Raw genomic sequence first — 20,452 nt, forward strand, 5'->3', positions numbered from 1 at the left:
AGACGAGAGGGTGTTTTTTGGAGGGTGAAATTCGTTAGAATCCTGGATGGAAAGCGACTTTTCGTTCTCGGTTGTCTCCTTCTGGATTTCGGCTTCCAGGATTGACCCTGGCGCGCGAGAGGGGAAGAGATGACGAGACAGAGAAGAATTCCTGGAGGGTGAAGACGCAAGAGCTCGTGTGCTGGCGGTCGTTCTTTGTTCTCCCCACCGGTCTTTTCCTATGGTTTCTGTCCGTTCTTCGCCTTTCTTTTCGACAGGTTGGCTTGCGGGCAGGCCGGTCAGAGGACGAAGCTTGTGGCCTCTCTCAGGTGCAAAGAAAGCGAAAAGGGTACATAAGACAAGGGAGAGGGAAGAGAGACGCCAAGAGGTCTCACCTTTCCTCTCTCGTTTCTCTTTCTTCTTTCTTCTTTTGCCCTCTTTTATTTCTAGTCTCTCTGTCTCCTTTGCCTCTCTGTGCTTGCTTCTTCAGCCTCACCAGGGTGGCTCCTGCTCTCCTCTCGCACGCAGCTGCCATGTAGTAGTGTGCCGTTGTGCGGCTTCGAGTGTTTCCGCCTTTCTGTTCCTTCTCTTCTTTCTCTTCTTATCTTCCTCTTTTCTTTCCTCTCTTTCTTTGCCTCTGATGCGCGGGCCATTTCTCTTCCTTCATCTCTTTTCTCCCTCCGTTCGTTTCCGGTGGCCGCCTCCTTTGCCGGGCTCCTCTCTGTCTCCAAGATGATGCACGACGTTCTCTTGGCTTTGGCGGGATTCCCCGGCGACGTCTTCGTCTACGCGCCTCCCGGCTCCTCTGCAGACGCTTCTTTTTCCAGTTCTCAACTGTCCGCGTCAGAGTCTCCCGAGGCTGCGACGCGAACCGGAGGCTTGCTGCTCAGTCCGAAGCTCGCGAGTTTCTTCACTCCTGCAGAAGAGGAACTTCTAAACAGAATCGTCGTCTCCGGCTTCCACCTCATTCAAATTCGTGACTTCGTCTCCTCTGTCGAAACAGACGTCCCTGCCGTCTCCCTCGCCAGCGCCAGCTCTCTCTTTTCTCTCTCTTCCAGTGGCCAGGAGGTGAAACGCAGCGCGAAGGAGAAACATGCGGGGGAAGAAAGCGACGGGGACCAAGTCGGCTTCAAAGGCCTCTATGTCTCCGCTCTCGCACGGGCGATGGATGCAGAAGTTCAGGAGTACCTGACAAAGATAGTGGAAATTGAGGCGCAGGTGCTACTCCAGCCCCTCCTCCCCCTTTCTGCTGTCTACGTACTCCTCGCCACAGAGAGACAGAAACTCGCAACTCTCTACGAAATCGTCACCAAGGTAGTCACAGACACAAGAGAAAAAGAAACGTCGAGCGCGGCAAACGCAGGAAACGTCGACTGGTCGCCTAGCTTTTTTCCTGAGCTTTTTTCCTGAGCTTTTTTCCTGAGCTTTTTTCCTGAGCTTTTTTTCCTGAGCTTTTTTCCTGCCGCGCGCCTTTGCTGTTCGCCGGTCTCCGTTTGGATTCTCAAACGTTTTTCCTCCCTCTTTCTCTTTGGTCCTTCAGTCTCCTTTCCCGCTTCCCCCGTTCATTTTCCCTCGTGCTGCTCTCTTCTTTGCGGTCTTCTATCGGTCGGTCACCTCTCTCTGGCAATCGCGTCGCTCTCTGCGTGTGACCTCTCTCCATATTTTCACTCTTCCCTCTCTGTGGCTTCTGAGTCTCTCTTTCCCTCTCCGGACTCTTCGCTGTGTCGACGTGCAGATCCGCAGCCTCGCGCTGATGTACAGAGACCCGTCTCCCGCTCTGTCGCCTTCGGCCTTCGTCGTCACCGCGTCTTCACTTCTTCCTCACAGCGCGCGGCATCATGTTTTCCAAGATTCAAAGACCGAGCGAGGCATGACGCCCAGGCGTGTGTCTCTGCCCTGCGGCCCTCTGCTCGACCTCCTCTGGGCAGGCACCCGCAGCGGAAACTCTCTCGTTCAGCAGGTGTACAGGCAGGTGCTCGATGCATGCGTCCACGTCTTCATTTTCCAGGTAACTGCCCAGTCGCGGAACGCGCAGAACAGGGAGACGCGCCTGTCTGTGACTGGCGACCTGCACTCTTCTTCTGCAGTGTCTGGAGTTGCGGCGTTGCCAGAGGAACTCACGCGTTTGTGCGGCAGGTCGTTATGGGCGAGGCCAGAGCGTGGATCGTTCAATGCGCGAGAACCGCGTTGGACCAATCCTCTTCTCAGTCGATCGCCTAGTTGACGCGCCCGAGTATTCCCCATCATCTGGACAGAAGAAGAATTGTTGGAAACATGGATTTGACGACTTTCTTCTCCCGCCTGCTCTGCTGTTGAGTCCGACGAAGAGACGAAGCACATCCTTGAACTGAGGATAGAACGAAACAGACTGAGAGTTCCGCGAAAATTCAAGAATGCGCAGCCGCGTCTGTCCACCTCTAGTTGCAGATGTTTTTGCAGCTTAACTCCACACACGAATCTCCACTTTCTTGTTCTCTGTTTGTCCCTAAAGAGATAGATGTTTGTTTGCATGCATGCTTCTCGGGAAACACCTGGGCGCAGTTTTTGACGTGGATCGCCTCGCGTTCGGTGTCTTTCGTGGCGAAAGATGCTTCCTGTTTTCGACAAGCGTTTCTGCGTCCGGCCTTCTCGTTTTCAAAACTCTAAACTACTAGGCTGTGTGGACCTCTCTCGCCGTAGCTTCGCGTCCGCCTTCCGTCTGCCTCGCCACGACCCGCTCAACGTTTTTCTCTCGCCGCTCTGCGTCTTGCCTCTCGTCTCTGTTCAGCTGTCTTCGTGGCTCTTCGCGGGGCAGCTGCACGATCCGTTCGGCGAGTTTTTCCTTTCGCGTCGCTCGTCGCTTGTCCCCGCTTCTTCTTCCTCCTCCTCGTCTTCTTCCTCGATCTTCGCGAATCTCGCCGTCAAACAGCAGAACGCGAAACATGTCGCGCCCCGCGGAGAAAACGCCTCGCAGGCGATTGCGCTCTCTCTTTCTTCTTCGCACGGTCCTGCTCCGTCCTCTCCTTCTTCTCCTTCTCCTCTCTCTCCTTCCTCTCCTCCCTCTCCTTCCTCTCTTTCGTCGGATTCGCTGTTCGTGTACGAGAACCTCACGCAACCGTTGTCCCCGTCGCAGCTCTGCTTCGAGTGGGAAAGTGCATTTTCTCTCGTCGCCTTCCGTCTGCCATCGTGCTGCTTCCCTTCGCCAAAACTCGCGTCTCCCTCGGCCTCGGGGGCTTCTCTGTGTTCGGCGACAAAGTCCGAACAACACCCGCATGCGTCGCTGGTGCCCTCGCCAGCTGCCGCCGGTACAGCGCTCTTCGTTGGGAGGGCCGTTCGAATCCTGACGCGGAGTGGACTCTGGGGAGAAGCTCAAGTGCAGCAGTTGAAGCCGCTAGTTGCGCGAATGGTGAGGTCGAAGAAGAACTGCAGGAAACGAGACGGGGAACGAAACAGAGAACGAGAGCAAAGCAAACACAAGAGATTGAAGTGAAGGAGACAGACATGCGTCTTTGAAAACGATGTGATGTCTGGGTGTCCACGCGAGACGCAAAGGCAGGGCGAAAGAGGTGGAAGATGCGAAAGGCAGAGAGACAGAGAAAAAGTGAAGGGAAGAACATCGAGACACGAAGAGAGCAATGAAGAGGACGAAACAAGAGAAGAGAGACAGAAAAGAAGGCATGGAGAGGAACAAAAGAAACGAGAAAGGAACGAAAGACAAGGAAATGCAGAGCGGGGAAAAATTCAAGTAGGAAAAAAGAAGAGATGGGCCTCTGTTCTGTCAGAACTTCTCCATGGAAACAGCTCTCAACTTTCTTGTCTTACTCTGCAAATTTGTTTCGTCTCTTCAGCGCCGCGCGTTCCGGCATCCGTCGTCGCCTGCTTCTGTTCTTCTTCCTTGTCTCGAAATTCTTCGACGAATCGTAAGTTCGACTTCTCGGTCGCTCGTTTTTCCTCTTCAGCTGCTTCAGTTTTTCTTCTCTTCACTCGCTCCTCTCTGTCCATGGCTTTCTCTCTTGCCCGTTGTCCTCTCCCTTTTTTCTCTTATTCTTTGTCCTCGTTGTGTCCTCATTTGCTTCTCTGCAGGTAGGGCGTCTGCTGTGGGAGTTGATTTCTGAAGAGGCCGCGCTGGAAGATCAACTTGTGCTCCTCCACGACTTCTTCCTTCTCGGCCACGGTACGCTCTTTCTTTCTAAAGGGTCGTCTGCAGATAGGAAGCTCATGAATCCGTTTTTGCCTCCTTATAGGTTCTCAGAAGTTCTTTTCAGCTCCTTTTTTCAGCGGTTCTCTCACCCTGCATTGGCTGTCTCCCCTCTCGAAGTCCGGCTACTCCAGAAAACGACGAAACGCATCGCGGGGGAGTTGAGGCACAACTCTCCGTTCCACCCACATGATTTTTCCAAGGAGAGATCCAGAGACAGAGAGACAGCGAGACAGTTCAGGAGAGATTGAGCAGAAGCCAGAGTTAGGGAGACCTTTCGGAAAGGCATCAGAAGAAGAGAGAACTTGGGGGCAGTGTTTCGAGGTCCCTTGCTAACTTCGAGGTTCAGTGAGAAAAAAAAGCGCAGTGGGCAGCGTTTCCTTTCTTCCGCAGGTCACTTCTTCCAAGTATTCCTCGACGCAGCAACCCGGTGCACACGGCGCCATCTTTCCTCTTCGTTTGCCTCGGCTGCTTCTCTCGCGCTCATGTCCTCCACGTCGCGACAGGCAACCACCTTCGAGCTTCAGCTGCGACGCTCGTGGCAACAAGCCATCAGCGAAACTGCGTTTTCCTCCGGTTCGTTGTCTTCTTCGCTGAATCGAACGCCGAACGCGAAGGAGACGGGCGTCGACGACGTTCCCTCTCGGTCTACTACGCCAGTCTCGGGAGTGACAGGAGGCAGCGTGCAGAGAGAAGAACGCAGCGGAGACGGAGGAGACACAGGCCGAGATGGAGAGGACAGCACAGCGCAGATGGAAGACAGCGCCGCCCACCCAGGACAGCGTCCCGCAGGGTTGCCAACGTCTTCGACTTCTTGCATTTCGCCTCGGTTTTCAGCTTCGCCGAGAGCAGTTTCCCTCGTCGGCTCCCGGCCTCCCACTCCGAAATCTGCTAGGGCGAATCCGCAGTCGGCCTGCCGCCGCTCGTCTTCTTCTCCTTCATCCTCCTCTCCCTCATCTTCTTCCTCATCTTCTTCCTCATCTTCTTTCTCTTCTTCCTCATCGTCTTCTTCTTCTTCCTCATTTTCTTCCTCTTCTTGCACGGCTTCGGTGAACAGGAGGTCACTTTCGTGTGATTCGGTTGCGGTTCGAGGGCCTGTGGTGGCGCAGCGTGTGAAGAGAAAAAATACATTTTTCATTGAACGAAGAAAGGTCGCATGCGCCGAACAGGGGAAGGAAGAGTGGACTGACGCCATCCATCGTTCCTTCCGCCTTCGCGTTCTAGGTCGCGGCTTCGAAGTCACAGACTTCTGTGCAGAGAGCAGGCGCGCGGCGCTCGTGAGGCACACCGAGGCGCGGAGGGCGTCCAAGGCGAGAGGCTGCCTGAACGAAGACCTATGCGGCTTCAGGACGCGGGATTCTCCCCTGCAAGTCGGCTCTCAGTTTCTGCTAAGAGGACTCGCCAGGTGCGGTGGTCGCGAGCTGTGAAGCTGTAAAACAAGGGAGAAACAGAGAAATCCCGAAACGTCCATGACTGACATGCATGTGCAGGTGTAGCTGGACTGGCAAAGCAGCCAGCCTCTCATGTTTCTGTTGTGTTTGTACGTCCTTCCCTCTACACACAAATCTACAGCGCCCTCGGGACGTTGAAGCACACATGCGTTTTTTGCTGAAAACTCTGTCTCTTTGACAACTGCGTATCAGCGGCGAAGTGCCACTCGAACATGCAAATTCCTCCTTCTTCATGATACGTATTTGAATGAAAATGCATAGATATATGTATATACATACATTTATATATATATATATATATAATATATATATGTTTGTATATGTATGTATTTGTTGGTGTTTGTGAGTGTTGATGGGTGTCTGGTGTGTAGAGGTTTTAGTGGTTCGGAGGTTTTTTCCATATGTTCTTCTGCGACTGCAACAGAGTGCTTGAAAGCGGTGTCTTGGTCCTGGGAGAAGGTGGAGAGCGGCTTCGGCAAATAGATGAGAAAGGAACAGAGGCGGACGGAGTCGAAGACGAACGCGCGCCGATTTGCCCCCTCAGTGCTTGTCTGCATGCAGACAAGCAGAGCATCACTCACGGCTTCAAAGTATGGAGAGAGAAATGCGAAGCAGAGAACGAGAACCACACACAGACGGCAGAGGCGAGACAGAACGAATTCCGTAGTCGAGAAGATGTCTTCCTTAAACACAGTTCTTCCACTACTTGTGCTCCTCCACTTTCTCCTTCTCTTTCAGCTTTCCTCCCTTTCCTCTGCTTCGCTTTTTCTCTCTGCTTCGTCTTTTCTCTTTGCTTCGCCTTCTCTCTCTGCCTCTCCTCCTTTCCTTCCGTCGTGTGTCTTCCTCGTTAAGTCCCTACATGTTAGGATCTAGCGTTCATTGTCTGCGCTTGTCTGCAGCACTCGATTCAGTTTCGAGTCTCGGCTCTGTCGTCCCTGCCGTCGCCGACAACTGAAGCCTCTCGCTGGCTGGACTCGCCAGGCTCTTCGCCTGACGCTTTGCAAGATCCGCTGGGTGGCGGCTTCGCTGTCGTTTTCCAGAGCTCGAAGACGCCTGCGTCTTTCCGACCTCTTTCTGCTCGCGGGTCTCCAAAGAAAACAGAGACAGCTCTCGTCTGCGCTCCAGGATGCCCTCTGTTTTGGCCGGCAGCGGGTACGCTTCGCGCGAGAAGGGAAGGCGCGAGAAGGAGAAAAAATTGGCTGCCAGTCGGTCACTCGATCTCTGCAGTGTCCGTTTGTGCTCGATTCGATCTCTGCCTCGTTTTTTTTCTCCTCTGCTGCGGCGCGTCCTCTCTCTGTTGTGTCTTTTTTCCTCTGACTTCTTCGCGCCGGGCTCCCCTCTATCTTCACCCTGCACTTTGTTGTGCTCTTCGGCTTCCACGTCGCTGCCTTTACCGATCTTCTTGCTCTTGCCCTCGCTGCCTCTCCTCTCGGATATCCCGTGCTCCGACAAGTCTCGAAGTATCCTTGGTTTTCCAAACTTCCTGGGTGCACCTGGCTTCTTGGCCTGTTGAGCAGGTGAAGACTCCACTTGAATAGTCGCTCTATCCGCTTCGCAGCTCCTACGCTGGTTCCTTCCTCATCCACTTTACCCGGTGCCCCTCTCGACCGCGCGGTTCCGGCTCTTTTCCCTCTGCAGCCTCGGTGGTGTCTCCCTTCTGTTCCGCAGGAGACTGCGTAGCTGTGGAGGTACGGGTCGCCAAGGTGTCTCGGAGCGTCTTTCGAAAAACACTGGACGGGGGCGAAGAAGGAGAGAAGGAAGACTTCTCTGAGTCTCTGCGCACGCTGCAGCTCGACGACGAGGCCGTTCTTGTCGCGGAACTCGCTGTCTTCCTCGGTGAGTCGTCGGCGAAGAAAACCGGCCAGAGAGGCCGAGAAGAGCCGAGTGCTGGAGAGACGCGACCAGAGAGTGCCGGCGACGAGAGGGCAAAAGGGAGAGAACGAAGGAAATGAAGGAAAGCGACAGAGGAGGCACCAGCTGTTCCAGCGGCAGCGGCCGAGAGATGCAGAGGAAGTGACGAGCAAACGTAGGGGTGGAAGGTTTTTCTGCTGCCTCCATGCGCTTTGTTATGCCGTGCGCGCCGTGGTGTTGCGCTTTGCTCCTCAGGAGGGAAAAACGCAAAGAACGCCTTCCAGCAGGGATCAAGTTCCGACTATGCGCCGGATGGACTCTTCTCCTCTTTCGCGAATTCCAGCGTGGCTTCCGCTGCTCCTCAGACTGTCTGTACGTCCCAAGCCAAGCCTTCGACTGACGTCTACATGCTTCAGAGAGCACAGCGAGTCTGGCGGCTCCACGCTTGCGAGGACCTGGGAGAGGAGCTGTTCACGCTCAAGTAAGGAAGCGGAGGAGAGTGAAGGCACATGCAAACGGATGCTGTTTTCGAGGTCGGAGGTTCGACTGAAGCTGAACGGCTTCTCCACCGATACGCTTTCCACTGAAAGCCGCCGGATTTCTGGATTTCCGCGTCCTCCCTTCTCTGGCGTCTTCCTTCAAACTACATCTTCTGACAAAACTGCTTTCTTCATTTTCTCGTCGTTTTTTTTGACATCGCTACTATGCGCTGTGTGTTCGGCAACCCTCTCTCCTCGTTGTTCCTCACCAGCCGCCGTCTCTTCTCCTCCTCTCCTTCCTTCTCTCCCTACTCTCTTTTCTCGCTCCCGTGTTCGTCTTTCGCTCTCCTCTCTTCTCCCTCTTGTTCTCCATCGTGTTCTCTCCCGTGCTCCCTCTTCTCGTTTCTCGCTCTTGTTCTTCCTGTTGTTCTCCCTCTTGTGCTTCCTGTTGTTCTCGTCTTTGTTCCCTCTCTTGCTCACTCGCGGTTTCGTTCTGTCTGTGTCTGTCTGCGTGTGTCGCGTCGTGGGTTCTTCCTCATTTGTTCTGTCTTGCGTCGTCGCGCGTTTCGTCTCTTCCTTCATGCTTCCTCTTCGATCTCGGTTTTCACCTCTGTTGGAGCGATTGTCCGGCGTCGGAGTTGCCTTCGCCTCGCTCGACTGTGCTGGGATTTCTGCGCATGAGTGTGTCGGCAGGCTGCATTATCTGGCGGAACACCACGAGCTGCGTGTGTACATCCAGCGAGCTGCCGACTCCGGGGCGGGGCAGACGCGAGCGCGACTGACCGAGAACGAGAAGAAGTACCAGCAGCCGTCGCTTCGGGAGCGGCTGCAGGAATCTCCCCTTCTGCGCGTCTCTCTGTTCGACGTGAGCGTCTCTCCTTCGCGCTTGGTTTCCTCTCCGCGTGACGGGGTACTTCTTTTTCTCCCTTCTGTCCCTGTCGAACTTTGTGCCGCGGTCTTTGCGTCTGCTTCTTCTACATGCGACCTCAGGACGACCCGCAGAGGAAACGATTTTTCAGCATTCATTTGTTCAGTTCACTCTCATTTCCCTTTGCCGCGTCGGCTTCTATCCCGGCTCCCCGCTTCGCCCCCGTGCGAGCGGAACAGAGAACCTGTGTATGTACTGAGCTCGTTTCGCTGGGGTCCTCTCGTCACGCATATTCGTGTGCGCTCTTTGATTTCTCTGTTCCGTCTGGACTGTTCGCTCCTCCCCGCTGTCTGGATGGAGCAGGAGCGTTTGTCTCCAACTTTCCTCGCTGGCACTCTCGGCGTATAACTCGAGAAATATCTCCGCGGAGTCCACAGGCACCTAGCACCCGTCCGCTCTTCTCTATGAGCTTTGTCTCTCTTTTGACCATGTGCTACAGCTCTCTCAGGCTATGACCACGGAGCAAGGCGCGGCTTTTGTTGGGTAATCGACGATCTCTTTTCGACCTCTTCGTCTCCGTTTGCCCTCGCTCTCCGTCCCTGTCCTCTCTGCCTCTGCTTCACCCCGCGCGCCCTCAGTCTGCGTCGCGCGAGTCTTCTCTCCTCGCCGAGTCGCCTCAAACACAGAGGAGACAACTGGATAGGAGACACACCAGCGAGGCGCGGGCACCGTGGAGCACCGAGACTCCTAGTCTCGTTCGCCAGCTTCCCACTTGCATTTGCGCGGAGGCGCCGCACCTCTGGAGAGCGCGGGGAGGCGACTTGTTTTTTTTTGAACTTGAGAGAAACAGGGACCATGGAAGTTCTGCGTCCCCGTGCAGTCCTTGTTTCTGCGCTCTGCATGAGACGCAACAGTCAACAGAGACGCAGGCCGCAGGCCAAAACCGCGGACAGGAGAAGCATGCAGACACGCGTGTGACCTTCTGCTTTTCTCCTTCAGGCTCTTCAGTGTGCCTCTCCTTCACCGTCACCGCATTTCGCCGCCGTCGTTCTTCCGCGCCACACAGGGAGAAACGGGCAGAGGAAGAGGACGGGGGCTGGTGGAGTTACCTTCCTCCTGTGTCGCCATGAGCCTGAGTGACTGGTGAGGTCTGGGATAGGGAGAGCCCAGAAGTACTCACGTCAGCGGAAACAGGATTCTGTGAAGACGCATCCCGGGGAAAGGGGGGGGACCTGACGCGGCGGCGGCCTGCCCTGTACTCGTTCTCATGGAGAGAAATGCGTCCTGAGGGTCGCGGGAATGTGAAAGGCGTCGTCTTGTTTTTCTTGCACATGCGCCTGACAAGGCTGGCGAGCTCTCACCCTGCAAAACGCGGGCTGTCTGGCAGAAAACGCCGGTTTCGGAACTCAGGGATGATGTCCTTGTCTCGATCGCGCTTCCGATTTCCGGAGTGCGTTTCTAGATGTGCCTCGTTCTGTCTCCTCTGTTCCTCTCGAGACGCCATCTGTGCTGTGTCCGTCGCCATTCCTTCCTTCTTCCCCCAGTACGTGCTGTTTGCTCCTCTCTCCCTGCTTTCTCCGCCAGTCCCGTCATCATCCAAGAGTGGAGTCACGAAGCTCATCCCGCGCCTCTGCAGCTTCCCTCGCTTCTCTTCGAGTCTTCCACGTCTACGAGTGCCTCCTCTGCTCCTTGCGCTTCTGCTTCGCCGCCGTCCAGCTGGGAAACGCGAAATGATGGAGACGGTGGAAACAGCGCCCTTGCGGCTTGTCTGCGGGGGAAACCTCGGACGCATGCAGAGCTCTGGCAGCAGCTTCAGCTGCTCTTCCTTCCTCGCTGGCCGACCCCGCTTTTGATTTCGACACGCAACTTGGACTGCTACAACGCCCTTTTCCAGTTTCTTCTCGAGCAGAGGTAGACAGACGTCGAACTTGGCTTCGGGAAGCGTCTCCGGATTTAGAACTGTCAAGCGAGTCCTGGGTGGCACGTCTCACTCCATTCAGGACTGCTCGTTTAGATCTCGAAACTCTTCTTCCCAAACTCAGGACTCCCGCGCTTCTAACCGGTGATTCTCTTCCGGGAGCGTCGAAGCGTGATTCGTCTCACTCCCCTCCAAGATCTCCCGGGGGTTACCGCGGGAAGCGCAGAAACCGTATCTGTTGTCTTTTCAAACTGGAGAAGAAGAAGCATGACGAGGCGCGGAGGACCTCGTATGTCGGGTCATCGCCTTTCCGTCAGCTTTCCTTCGCTGTCGAAACGCATGTCACTTGACGGAGTCGCACCGCGGGACACCGCCTGCTACCGTCGTTTCTTGCAGAAGATCTGGAGCGCTTGAAAGCTGCCAAAGTGAATGGCGAGATTCGTGTACACACGCCGGTTTAAAAACTGGAACTTCTGTCAAGAGTTCCACTGTGCTAGCCGAGCACAGTAAAGACGACAACGGTTGTCGAAGTAGAAAATGCTGTGACGTTAAGGCGCATAAGACACACTCGCGCTTCTCTTGTTTGTCGCTGTCCGGAATGCTTCTTCACGCCCAAGCCGGCATTAAACAGAAGGTCATAGGTAGACTATGTGGTACTGGACGGCTTTCGCGTACTGGGGCGTTTTCAGTCGTGCGTGGGTCCTTCTGGCTTTCTGAAGTTTCCTCGCGCGCCCTTGCTGTTTCACTCCTGTTCTCTCTGCCGTCTGTACAGACATCTCCAGTTCGAGTTGCAGCGCCTGTGGCTGGACGCGGGCTTCATTCAGAAAAGGTGAGAGCAGACTTTGTTGCGGCGGCTGATTCCCAGCCGACGGCTCCGCAGACGTTGCCTTCACCTCTCTTTCCCCTATCGTTCCTCTCTGCTGCACATCTTTTCTGAGCACAGGTGGTATCTCGCTTCTCTTTGCATCCCGGCAAGTGCGTTCAAGGCCGCGAACACTACTCTTCTGCCTCCGACTGTTCTCACGATTCTTGCGTCTTCAGACTGTGGCGGCCGCGCCGCAGAGCTGGCAACAGAAAACCGGTCTCTCCTCGAGCTTCCTCCCCGTGCTTCCTCGCCGAAGAAGACCGAGACGACGAAGCGACCGCCTGCTGGGATGGGCTCTGGACGCTCAGAGCCCGCATGGCCTTCCTTCTCAACCACGTCTTGCACCACCTCCTCACGGTTGTCGTCCAGGTGTGGAGACTCGGGGCAGTGAAGGAAAACAGCAACGAAACGAAGAGACCGAGTGAGGGGGCCAAGAGGAGAGCACGGAAGAGAGTGCAAGGGGGAGACAGAGCAAGAGGAAGAGCAAGAGGAAGAGCAAGAGCGCTTTGTCTGGTTCTGTGCGCGGGATTCCATCACGCCTGAAGGACGCTGTTGTGGGCGTGTTGGGTATCTTGTCCACTTCAAAAGAGATCCGTTTTTTCATTGCTGTTTCTTGCTGTCTGTGATCATGAAACATAGCTGAACTGTTGTCTGTTTTTGTAGCCGGCATTTCGACAACTTCAGAGCGTCGTCCGCGACAGCGAGGACTTCGAGCTCGTCAAGTGCAGCCATGATTCGTTTCTTCTTCAGCTCGCCTCGTACGTTGTGGTGGGCTGTTCCAAAGAAAGGACTTCAGTAGCTGTTTTTCCACGTCGTTTTTGCCCCGCACTTCGGTGTGTCTCGCGCGCGGGTTGTGGGCAGACGACAGGCGCTCACTCACTGCCTGCCTTTCGTTTCAAGCCTCTCTTCAAGCCTTACCGAGCTGAAAATGTGCCTGGACATATCTATACGTGTATAGGTACATACTTAACGATACTTGTATAGATGCAACCGTTTTGATAGATATAGGCATGTAGATATATATATATATATATATATATAGAGAGAGAGAGAGAGAGACATATAGCTGTAAATAGACATAGAGATGTATATAGATATATAGAGGTGTGGATGCATATAGATATATGTATTTCTGCGGACACGTATTTGCATAGATCTATAGGTAGATACACATACATATAGGTAAATAAATGGCAGAGGAGGACCCGGTCCTTTCGTTGAAACCCAATGTTTGAACGCCCTCTTTACGGACACAGCCGGTTTCTTTTGCGACTGAGACGCAGAACATGTCGAGTGTTTTTCTCCGTATGTTCAGAAAGTGCTGGCTCCGGCTTTCTTCGCTTCTTCGGCCCTTCCTCCATTCGCTACAGAGTGTGCGTCGCTTCATCGACATGTTTGCGCTCCTCGTCGATCGTCACACAGCAGCTGCTGCCGGGACCACGCACAGAGGAGAGCGGAAGAGCTGGAGGCGCACCGCGGGAGACACGCGAGGAAGCCAGGGTGAAAAGAGCGACCTGGATCTCTCGGCAAACTCGGTGAGTCGGGTCGCGGGCGTTGGGAAGAAGAGACGAGAACGGCTCGGGGTGGTTTTCGGAGAAGCGAGAGGGGCGAGAGAGAAGCAGCAAATGAGAAAGAAGGCGACTCGTCTGGGAAGTTTCACGGGATCGGCCGATTGTCAAGAGACGAGAGAAAAAAGTCGCCGACCGATTCGAGGAAAGCAAGGCACGGCTGCGTCAGGATCGAAAGCACGCGTCGTGGATGCGACCGCCTCTCTCTTCTTGCAGGTCTCCGGGTCTCTCTGTTTTGAGACAGTCATGAGCACTTCGGAATGGCGAGTTGTGCGACAAAAGCTGCGCGTGATTCGGTGAGGTCTCTTCAGATCGCTGGACACATCTGTCAAGGCTGTCTGGCGTTTCGAGACTTCGTTCGCCTCACTTTGCCCCTCACTGGCTGTCCGCATCTGCTCCTTCGTGGCGCCTGCTTCGTGTCCTCTCGCTCCTCTCCACGCCTTCTGTCAATGTCTGTTTTGTGTCTTTCTTTGCATTCTCGCACTTCACGCTCTCCGTCCAAAGGGGTTCGCCTCGCGTGCGTCCTCCTTCCAGTGTCTCTTCCCAGCTGTCTCGTCTCCTCGTCGCGTGATGTCTCTCCGCGCTCCTCTCTCTCTGTCGCGTTGTCGGGCCTGTCCGCACCGTCATCGGTCGCCAGCATTCGGCGCCCCTCTTTTTGCGAGCTCGGTGCTCCCGTCTCTCTTCTGCGTCTGACCTTGGCCGCCGTGTTCCTGTTCACTTTTCGAGTGTTTGCTCTTTTCTGCTGCGCCGATTTCTTTGCTCGGTTTCCAGAGACGACCTCCACCGGAGCCTGTCGGCGTTTTTCGCAGAACTCGCAGCCCTTCGACAGAACCCGCTGCATGCGCAGCTCGACGCTCTCATGGTCGAGTACGGCGAGCCACCTGTCTCCAGGATGAAGGCTCCAGTCGCGAGTCGCGAAGAGGGGAGACGCGAGACGAAAGGGAAAGGGGAGATACGCCCTAAGGAAAGGCGATAGGTTATGGGCGGAGTCCTAGACTTTTGGAGAGCCGTGCATCGGCTTGCAGACCGACAGTCATCGTGTGATGCGGGCAAACTCGAGAACCTAGAAGAGAGTTGCAGCCCCGGTGATAGAATCACAGGTTGACTACCGAAGACCGCTCGACATGCATACATACAGTTTGAGAGTGTAAACTGTGCCCAGGGGTAGTTCAGTGAAGTGATCATGCACAGCAGTTATAAAGAACTTGGTTCTTGCGCCTCGTGAGTGGACTCCTATTCCGTATTGCAAGTACTGGAGGATGCTCCTGAGTATTGGATTTTGAGTTCCACAATTTCGGATCGTCGGTCACCTGGACAAAGACAAGGTAGCCTGATAATTAGAAGACAGGTTCTAGAGATGTCCGTTTTGTTCTCCATGCTGGTCCCTGTGTGTTTAGACTGCATCTGAGGAAGCAAAATGGGAAGTGCCTGACGCGCCCAGTCGGGGCTGGTAACTATTTTTTTCATCTACGGAAGTTTTCTCTCGTGCGCCCGCTCGATGGCCGGCACGTCGCGGCTTCGGCCTTCTACCCGCTTGCATTCCTCTCACGCTTTTTGCGTGGCTGTTGCATGCGTGTTGCTTTGTCAGCTTTGACTTCAACGGCTTTTTCTCCAATCTCACGGGGAGAGGCAAACTCGGCGACCCCCTCTCAACCCCTTCGCCGCAGCCGCCTCTTGCGGTCGGCGCTTCACGCGTAGACCCGACCAGAGGAGCGTCGGGCTTGGCGGCATCAGCTGCCGCTCTGAGTTTCTTCGGTGGTAACCGGAGTTCGTCGCGTGCTGTGAGAGAACAAAGACGACCCGGCGAACGCCGGCCGGGGACTCCGCGGCGTGGAGAGCCAAGACAGGTGCAAGGCGAAGACGACGAAGAGGAAGAAGAAAGGTTAGATGAAGTGGAGATAGAAGACGGAGGAGAGGGAAATTATGAAGAAAAGGGAGAAGGTGAAGAGGAGCGAGAACGCACGATGTGTTCGCATTCTTTTCGGCAAGAAGCTGACTCTGAAAGAGAGGCGAGGAGAAGGATGCCGGAGCAGTTTTCTGGAGCAGCGCGAGACTCCGGCGTACGAGGCCAAGCAGCAGCCATCTCTCGCGGGCTCACCACTTCAGCGTATTCCTCGTCTGGACACCCGCGTGCACATTCCGTGGTTCACAAGCCTTTCCCTTTGCAGCGTGCGGCTGCTTCGCCAGTTCGGGGTCAACCTTTCACCATGGCGTCATGCCAGCTTCCCACCTCAGATCCTTCGGATCCTGTCTGTTCTGCGCCTTCTCGGTCTGCGAGGTTGGTAACGCCCCCTTTGCCTGCTCCACTGTTTGCTTCTTTTCCGGAGTGTGGTGAAGACCATGGACAGAAAGTGAGCTGTCAAGAGGGCGTGGGGTTCGATGAAGATCCAATGCGTTTTCGAGGCCGAACAGCCAGTGTTCTGCGGCAAGCTTCTCCGTCGCGTTTTTTTGCGAGTGAAGCGAGACAGACAGAAGAGCGCTGGTCTGCGTATTCAGCGGAAGAAGGAAGACTCCGCATGCGGAGTGCCGGAGAGCAAGAGGACTCCGAGGACCTGCCAAACCGTCCCTTTAATTCCTCTCTTGACACAGCCACAAATGTGGGCATGTCGCAGGAAGGGGAAGTAAGGGAGACAGACGGAACCCGAGATGCGTTCTATACAGACTTGCAAGCACGAGCAAGAGCTGCTCTGAGAGAAGCACGCGAGCGGGCCGCTCGACGGAGGCTTCTCCAGTATCAGCATGACTACTGTTTGCCTTAATGCGGTTTGTGGTTTTCCTGTTTGCTTGTTTCCAGTGAAAAAGGTATATGCCGACTGCTTCCAGCCTTCGGTGGCTCGAGACAAGAACATGCAACGGGGTATCGGCTTTCCTCTTTCCCCGTTCTTTTTGTCTCCCGGGTGTCGGTTTCCTAGCCACAGGATCGTCACTCGAATCACTTCGGCAAGTGAGCCGCAACCAGCCATTCCTCCGTTTTCTCATATTTGATGCTACGTCGCTGTGGGGGCTTCTGAAAGCCACAGTGTGCCGGCGATGTTGCTGACGAATGATACTGAATGGAAGACGCGAAATGTTAAGGGTTGATTGTTACCCAGACGAATGCACATGAAGTTTAAACACACACGGAGGCAGACGTTTCAGTGACTGTAGGTGCAGCACTCACGCCGTGGGCAAAAAGAAATGATGTCAATCTTACTTAAAGGCCGCCTCATGTTCCTGTCTAGTCTCTTGGATTTACCAGCAATCACGAAACGTCCAGATAGAATTAAAAAAAAAGTTATCCCCTCTCTCCATTTGGCGATGACACAGCCAGCCGCTTCCAGCTGTCCTCCGGCATTCACCATCTGCCCAGATATCGATCCGCTCGTTCCTGCTCACGGGCTCGTGGACCTACATCAACAGGTTCTACAGCGTGTGGATGGTGAAACACCCTCTCAAGTCGAAGCCGTTCCTACAACTCGATATGTGGCGGACTCCCATGAAAATACAACTGATCATAGCGTCTAGAAACTGTTCTGCGCCACTGATTATACAAACGAGTGCGGCAATCCAGCTACTTTCTAAGAGTGTGGAGATGCATTCACCGGCAGAGGGAAGGATTCCGACACGCCTCGCCCACTTCAGCGGAGTGGAGAGCCACTGAAAAAACAGGAGCGTCAATACAAGGCAGCACGCGTGTTTGTCTCCTGTGAGGTGGTCTCTGGTTCTGAAGGGGAGCTGAGCACTCGTCGTCCTCACGTCCGCTGGATGGCTGCCAACTACTGTCCTTTGTGCGTGTCTATGCGGAGGGGCGCCGTGAGGCCTTCCACTAAAGCGACAGCGGTTCACGATCTGTTCACGGACCATCTTTTGCCGTTGCGGACATGTTTCATCGTAGGATCGAGGCAGGAAGAGGCAGCTACAGTTCGATTCCCTGCTAGCTACGGGGTCCACAAGGACCTCCGCAGATATTGGAGAAAACGTTTCACGGAGGTGTTCAGTTGCAAGTTAGGAAGCGCACGCACGCAGCAAGTACGAATGCGGCGTCAAAATCTCATTGTGTCCCTTTACGTACCGAATGTGCTCCCGGCTCGTTATGAATCAATCCATCCCTCTAGAAGCTTAGAGTCAGGGAACGACCAAACAGGGAAAAACGATTCACGAACAAAATCCTGTGTCTAACACAGAACTGCGTGTAGTAAGATCTAGCAGAGAAAAAGGTACACTAGCTGACAACAATGGCACGGCTGATTCTAGCAGGACAGCACCTGCATAGCATTTGCTACAGCGCGAGACCGCAACAGTGAACCGTCGTGATGCCCACATATTTCCTTCAAGTGCTCCGCTTCAGAAACTGGCTCTCGGACTGAATGGATGTCGACAAGGTCCCCGCGAGAGTGCTGATGTCCGATCACACTGGCACCATCCCGCGCTGCCGATCTGCTTTGTACAAACTGTCCCACCAACACCGCAGTTCACGCGTTACAATTGGGTTTCACCATTCCCTTGAACGGTCTCCTGAAGCAACTGCATGGTGCGGCGGAAATTGGCATCGCGCAGAGCAGCTTGTGGCACCAGGCGGGTCCAACGTCTTCGAGTCAGGAACTTGCGAATGAGGGTTTTCACAGATTCCGGCATGTCACTCGGGCAGACATCGAAGGACAGACGCTGATCCAAGTTGCGAACGGTTTGATACAAGGTCGCAGGGTGTGAGTTCTCGAGTTTCTCTGAAGAATCGACTCCGGGTGTCCCCAGATCGAACGGCAGCCTTCCGCACCATAACTCGAAAAGGATAATTCCGAGAGAATACCCGTCCCGGGAATACGTGTACGGTGTCTCGGGGTGCTCCAAAACCTCAGGCGCACCGTACCTACTCGGACGGGATGTCGTGAACCTCTCCCCGTGGCGACGTGCTCTGCCGAGGTCGGAGAGGTAGAGAAGGCCATGACTGAAGAGCAGAACGCTTTTGGGTTCCAGCTTTCCGTGCACTACTTTTCGCGTGTGCAGTGCTGCCAGAAGTTGGATCAGCTGCACAGTCGCGCCCAGGAGGACAATTTTCTTCGCTCGATCATCGAATGCTGAGGCATCACCTGAGCGCAGAAAATTGATGACATCCACCAGCGAGGACGAGGCCTTGGGAACCAGGACAACCGGCCTGCCTTCGCTCTGATCGGCAGAATCACCATCTCCTCGGTAAACCAGTGTCTCGATGGGAGCCAAGAGACGAAGTCGATGCATTGCGTCCACCGGGTCCTTCAGCGACACGATTTTCAGGATTCTAGCCTCTGTCTCGGCAACTGACATCGACTCTGTAGTCTTCCCGAGAAACGCCTTCACAGCGAGTTCAGAATCAATGCCAGAGATGAATCCGCTGAAAACTGCCGTATACTCTCCAATTCCGAGTGGTGCTCTGAGAGATACCGTCACTTGTTCACCAGTTGTAGCGGACACAAGGTTGATAGAGGCCCCAGACCGCAGCCCCGCCTCACGCGCAACCTCCAACGCTTCGCCTTCGGGGGCCGTAACTGTCATGGACGAGGCAAGCGATGCGAGTTCTGATTGTCCGACCGCCTCCTCGTTGCGGAATTCGAAGCTGCTTCGTAGAGCAAGTCGTCCTCTAACACGGTCAGTGACTCCCGCCATACCCGTGGTGAACCGCCTCCAACCGCGTCCAACAAACCGTCGGGCACCTCCGAAGAAGCGGCCCACGCGACCAAACATGTCTCTGGCTCGTTGTCTCGGGGATCTAGTGGGTGCTTTCGGCTCCGGCTCCCCAGGCGGGACATCGCCTGACTGAACCGTCTCCCATCCTTCAGGAGTAGAATCTGTCCCACTAGGGATGGGCTGTGAGGGTCCTGGGACGGCCCCCTGTTCATCGGTTCGTGGACGCCGGATTGCGTTCCGAGCAGATGTAAACCAGGACATCACACGTTGACCAAACGATCGCCCGGACGATTGTGTTTGTGGAGGAACCCCTGTCGTGGCTACCTCAGTGATGCCTTCTTCATCGATGTTGCCTCTTGAATCTGGCAGAGAATCCGCACCTCGAGCGACTTGAAGAACAACAGGTTCACCCGCAGTATCTGCGACGTCCGGGCCCAAAGTCCCTTGCACTGGCGCAGCCAGAGAGACCTGGGGTGCGCAGACCAGGCTGATGCCGCCTGCCGCCGCAAAAAAAAGGGCAACAGACGTCCTCATTTTGATGGACACAACCTTCAGTCTTAGCTGGGTGAGGTCGGCTTCTAGACAAAACCCGGAATCTCGTGCAGAACACCCGGGACTTGCTAAATAATTGCGTGCTCAACAGTGTCCGTCGCGTAGCACTGCAGTTGAATGGTCTCGCGTTTTCCAACCTTTAAAAGTTCTGGTGATTTGTTGGCTAGCAGTTTAACAGGCTGTAGCTAGAAATTGATGAGACGTTAGCCAGAAATCAGTGAGGCGTGAAGACGCTCCCCCTGTCTTCCGCTTGTGTCTTTCTCGACCTCGTTGACGGCTCTCCGAATTCGCGGAGCTAGCGCGGCACCCGGTGGTGATCGTGCTAGCGCTGCCGTACGAAAATGAAAGGACACCGACAAAGCCCTCGAATTACATTCGCCACTTCTATGTTCGGAGACAGAGGGACGACCATTTGTTCTGCTGCCTCAGTTATCCTGTTTCCAGCTAACTAGTTTCCACCCAAAATGTGGTGCGTGTCTTGAATGGGGATGCACCTTGTTGCTGCACGACTTGGCCCGTCGCTCGAGATACACCATGGCTGGGGCCGCCCGTCGCTCATAGAGTGAAGCGCGGTAGTCGACCGCAGTCGCTTCATATTCACCAAGTCAACCGTCGCACAACAATACTACCTCAATTTCCTCGTACAATATCGAGGAGCAAGACGATGCCGTCACCTCTGCTCCGATGAGATCTCACTGAAGAACCGTGTTCCTTCGCGACCTACAAGCAGCCGCCGTAGGGCCAGTAGTTATGGGGAAGAATCACACCTAGTTCACGCCCGGTTTTTGTTGAAGTGTAATTCACTTGATTTTGCTGTAGGACGCCCGGTCGACTCGAAAGCCTTCTGGAAAATATACATCCGCTAGCTTGGACATGGCGGAGTGACAGGACGACAGAAGTGCTAATTCTCGTGTCTGGAAACAATTCTGCACTGCTGATAATACAAACGAGTGCGGCAATCCAGCTACTTTCGAAGAGTGTGGAGATGCATTCACCGGCAGAGGGAAGGATTCCGACACGCCTCGCCCACTTCAGCGGAGTGGAGAGCCACTGAAAAAACAGGAGCGTCATACAGGGCAGCACGCGTGTTGTCGCCCCTGTGAA

The 20,452-nt window shown here is 54.7% G+C and overlaps 2 protein-coding genes across 2 annotated transcripts; one reads left to right on the forward strand and one right to left on the reverse strand.

The window, feature by feature from the left end:
- The first annotated feature begins 31 nt into the window (after positions 1-31).
- Positions 32-16,285, forward strand: TGME49_209970 (Spc97 / Spc98 family protein). Its single transcript, XM_018779489.1, has 21 exons — positions 32-1,293; positions 1,715-1,987; positions 2,747-3,364; positions 3,807-3,878; positions 4,042-4,132; positions 4,550-5,561; positions 6,032-6,197; positions 6,507-6,759; positions 7,276-7,443; positions 7,714-7,939; positions 8,631-8,802; positions 9,305-9,348; positions 9,805-9,948; positions 10,390-10,716; positions 11,496-11,552; positions 11,765-11,957; positions 12,252-12,346; positions 12,904-13,123; positions 13,373-13,452; positions 13,928-14,023; positions 14,745-16,285. The coding sequence occupies exons 1-21, from the start codon at positions 712-714 to the stop codon at positions 15,913-15,915; spliced, it is 6,060 nt and encodes a 2,019-aa protein (XP_018638416.1). The 5' UTR covers positions 32-711; the 3' UTR covers positions 15,916-16,285.
- Positions 16,286-17,105: 820 nt separating this feature from the next.
- Positions 17,106-19,501, reverse strand: TGME49_209985 (cAMP-dependent protein kinase). The gene has a single exon (XM_002369706.1). The coding sequence runs from the start codon at positions 19,328-19,330 to the stop codon at positions 17,615-17,617; it is 1,716 nt and encodes a 571-aa protein (XP_002369747.1). The 5' UTR covers positions 19,331-19,501; the 3' UTR covers positions 17,106-17,614.
- Positions 19,502-20,452: the final 951 nt, after the last annotated feature.

Source organism: Toxoplasma gondii, chromosome Ib (assembly GCF_000006565.2).
Source record: "Toxoplasma gondii ME49 chromosome Ib, whole genome shotgun sequence".
NCBI classification, from domain to species: Eukaryota; Apicomplexa; class Conoidasida; order Eucoccidiorida; family Sarcocystidae; genus Toxoplasma; species Toxoplasma gondii.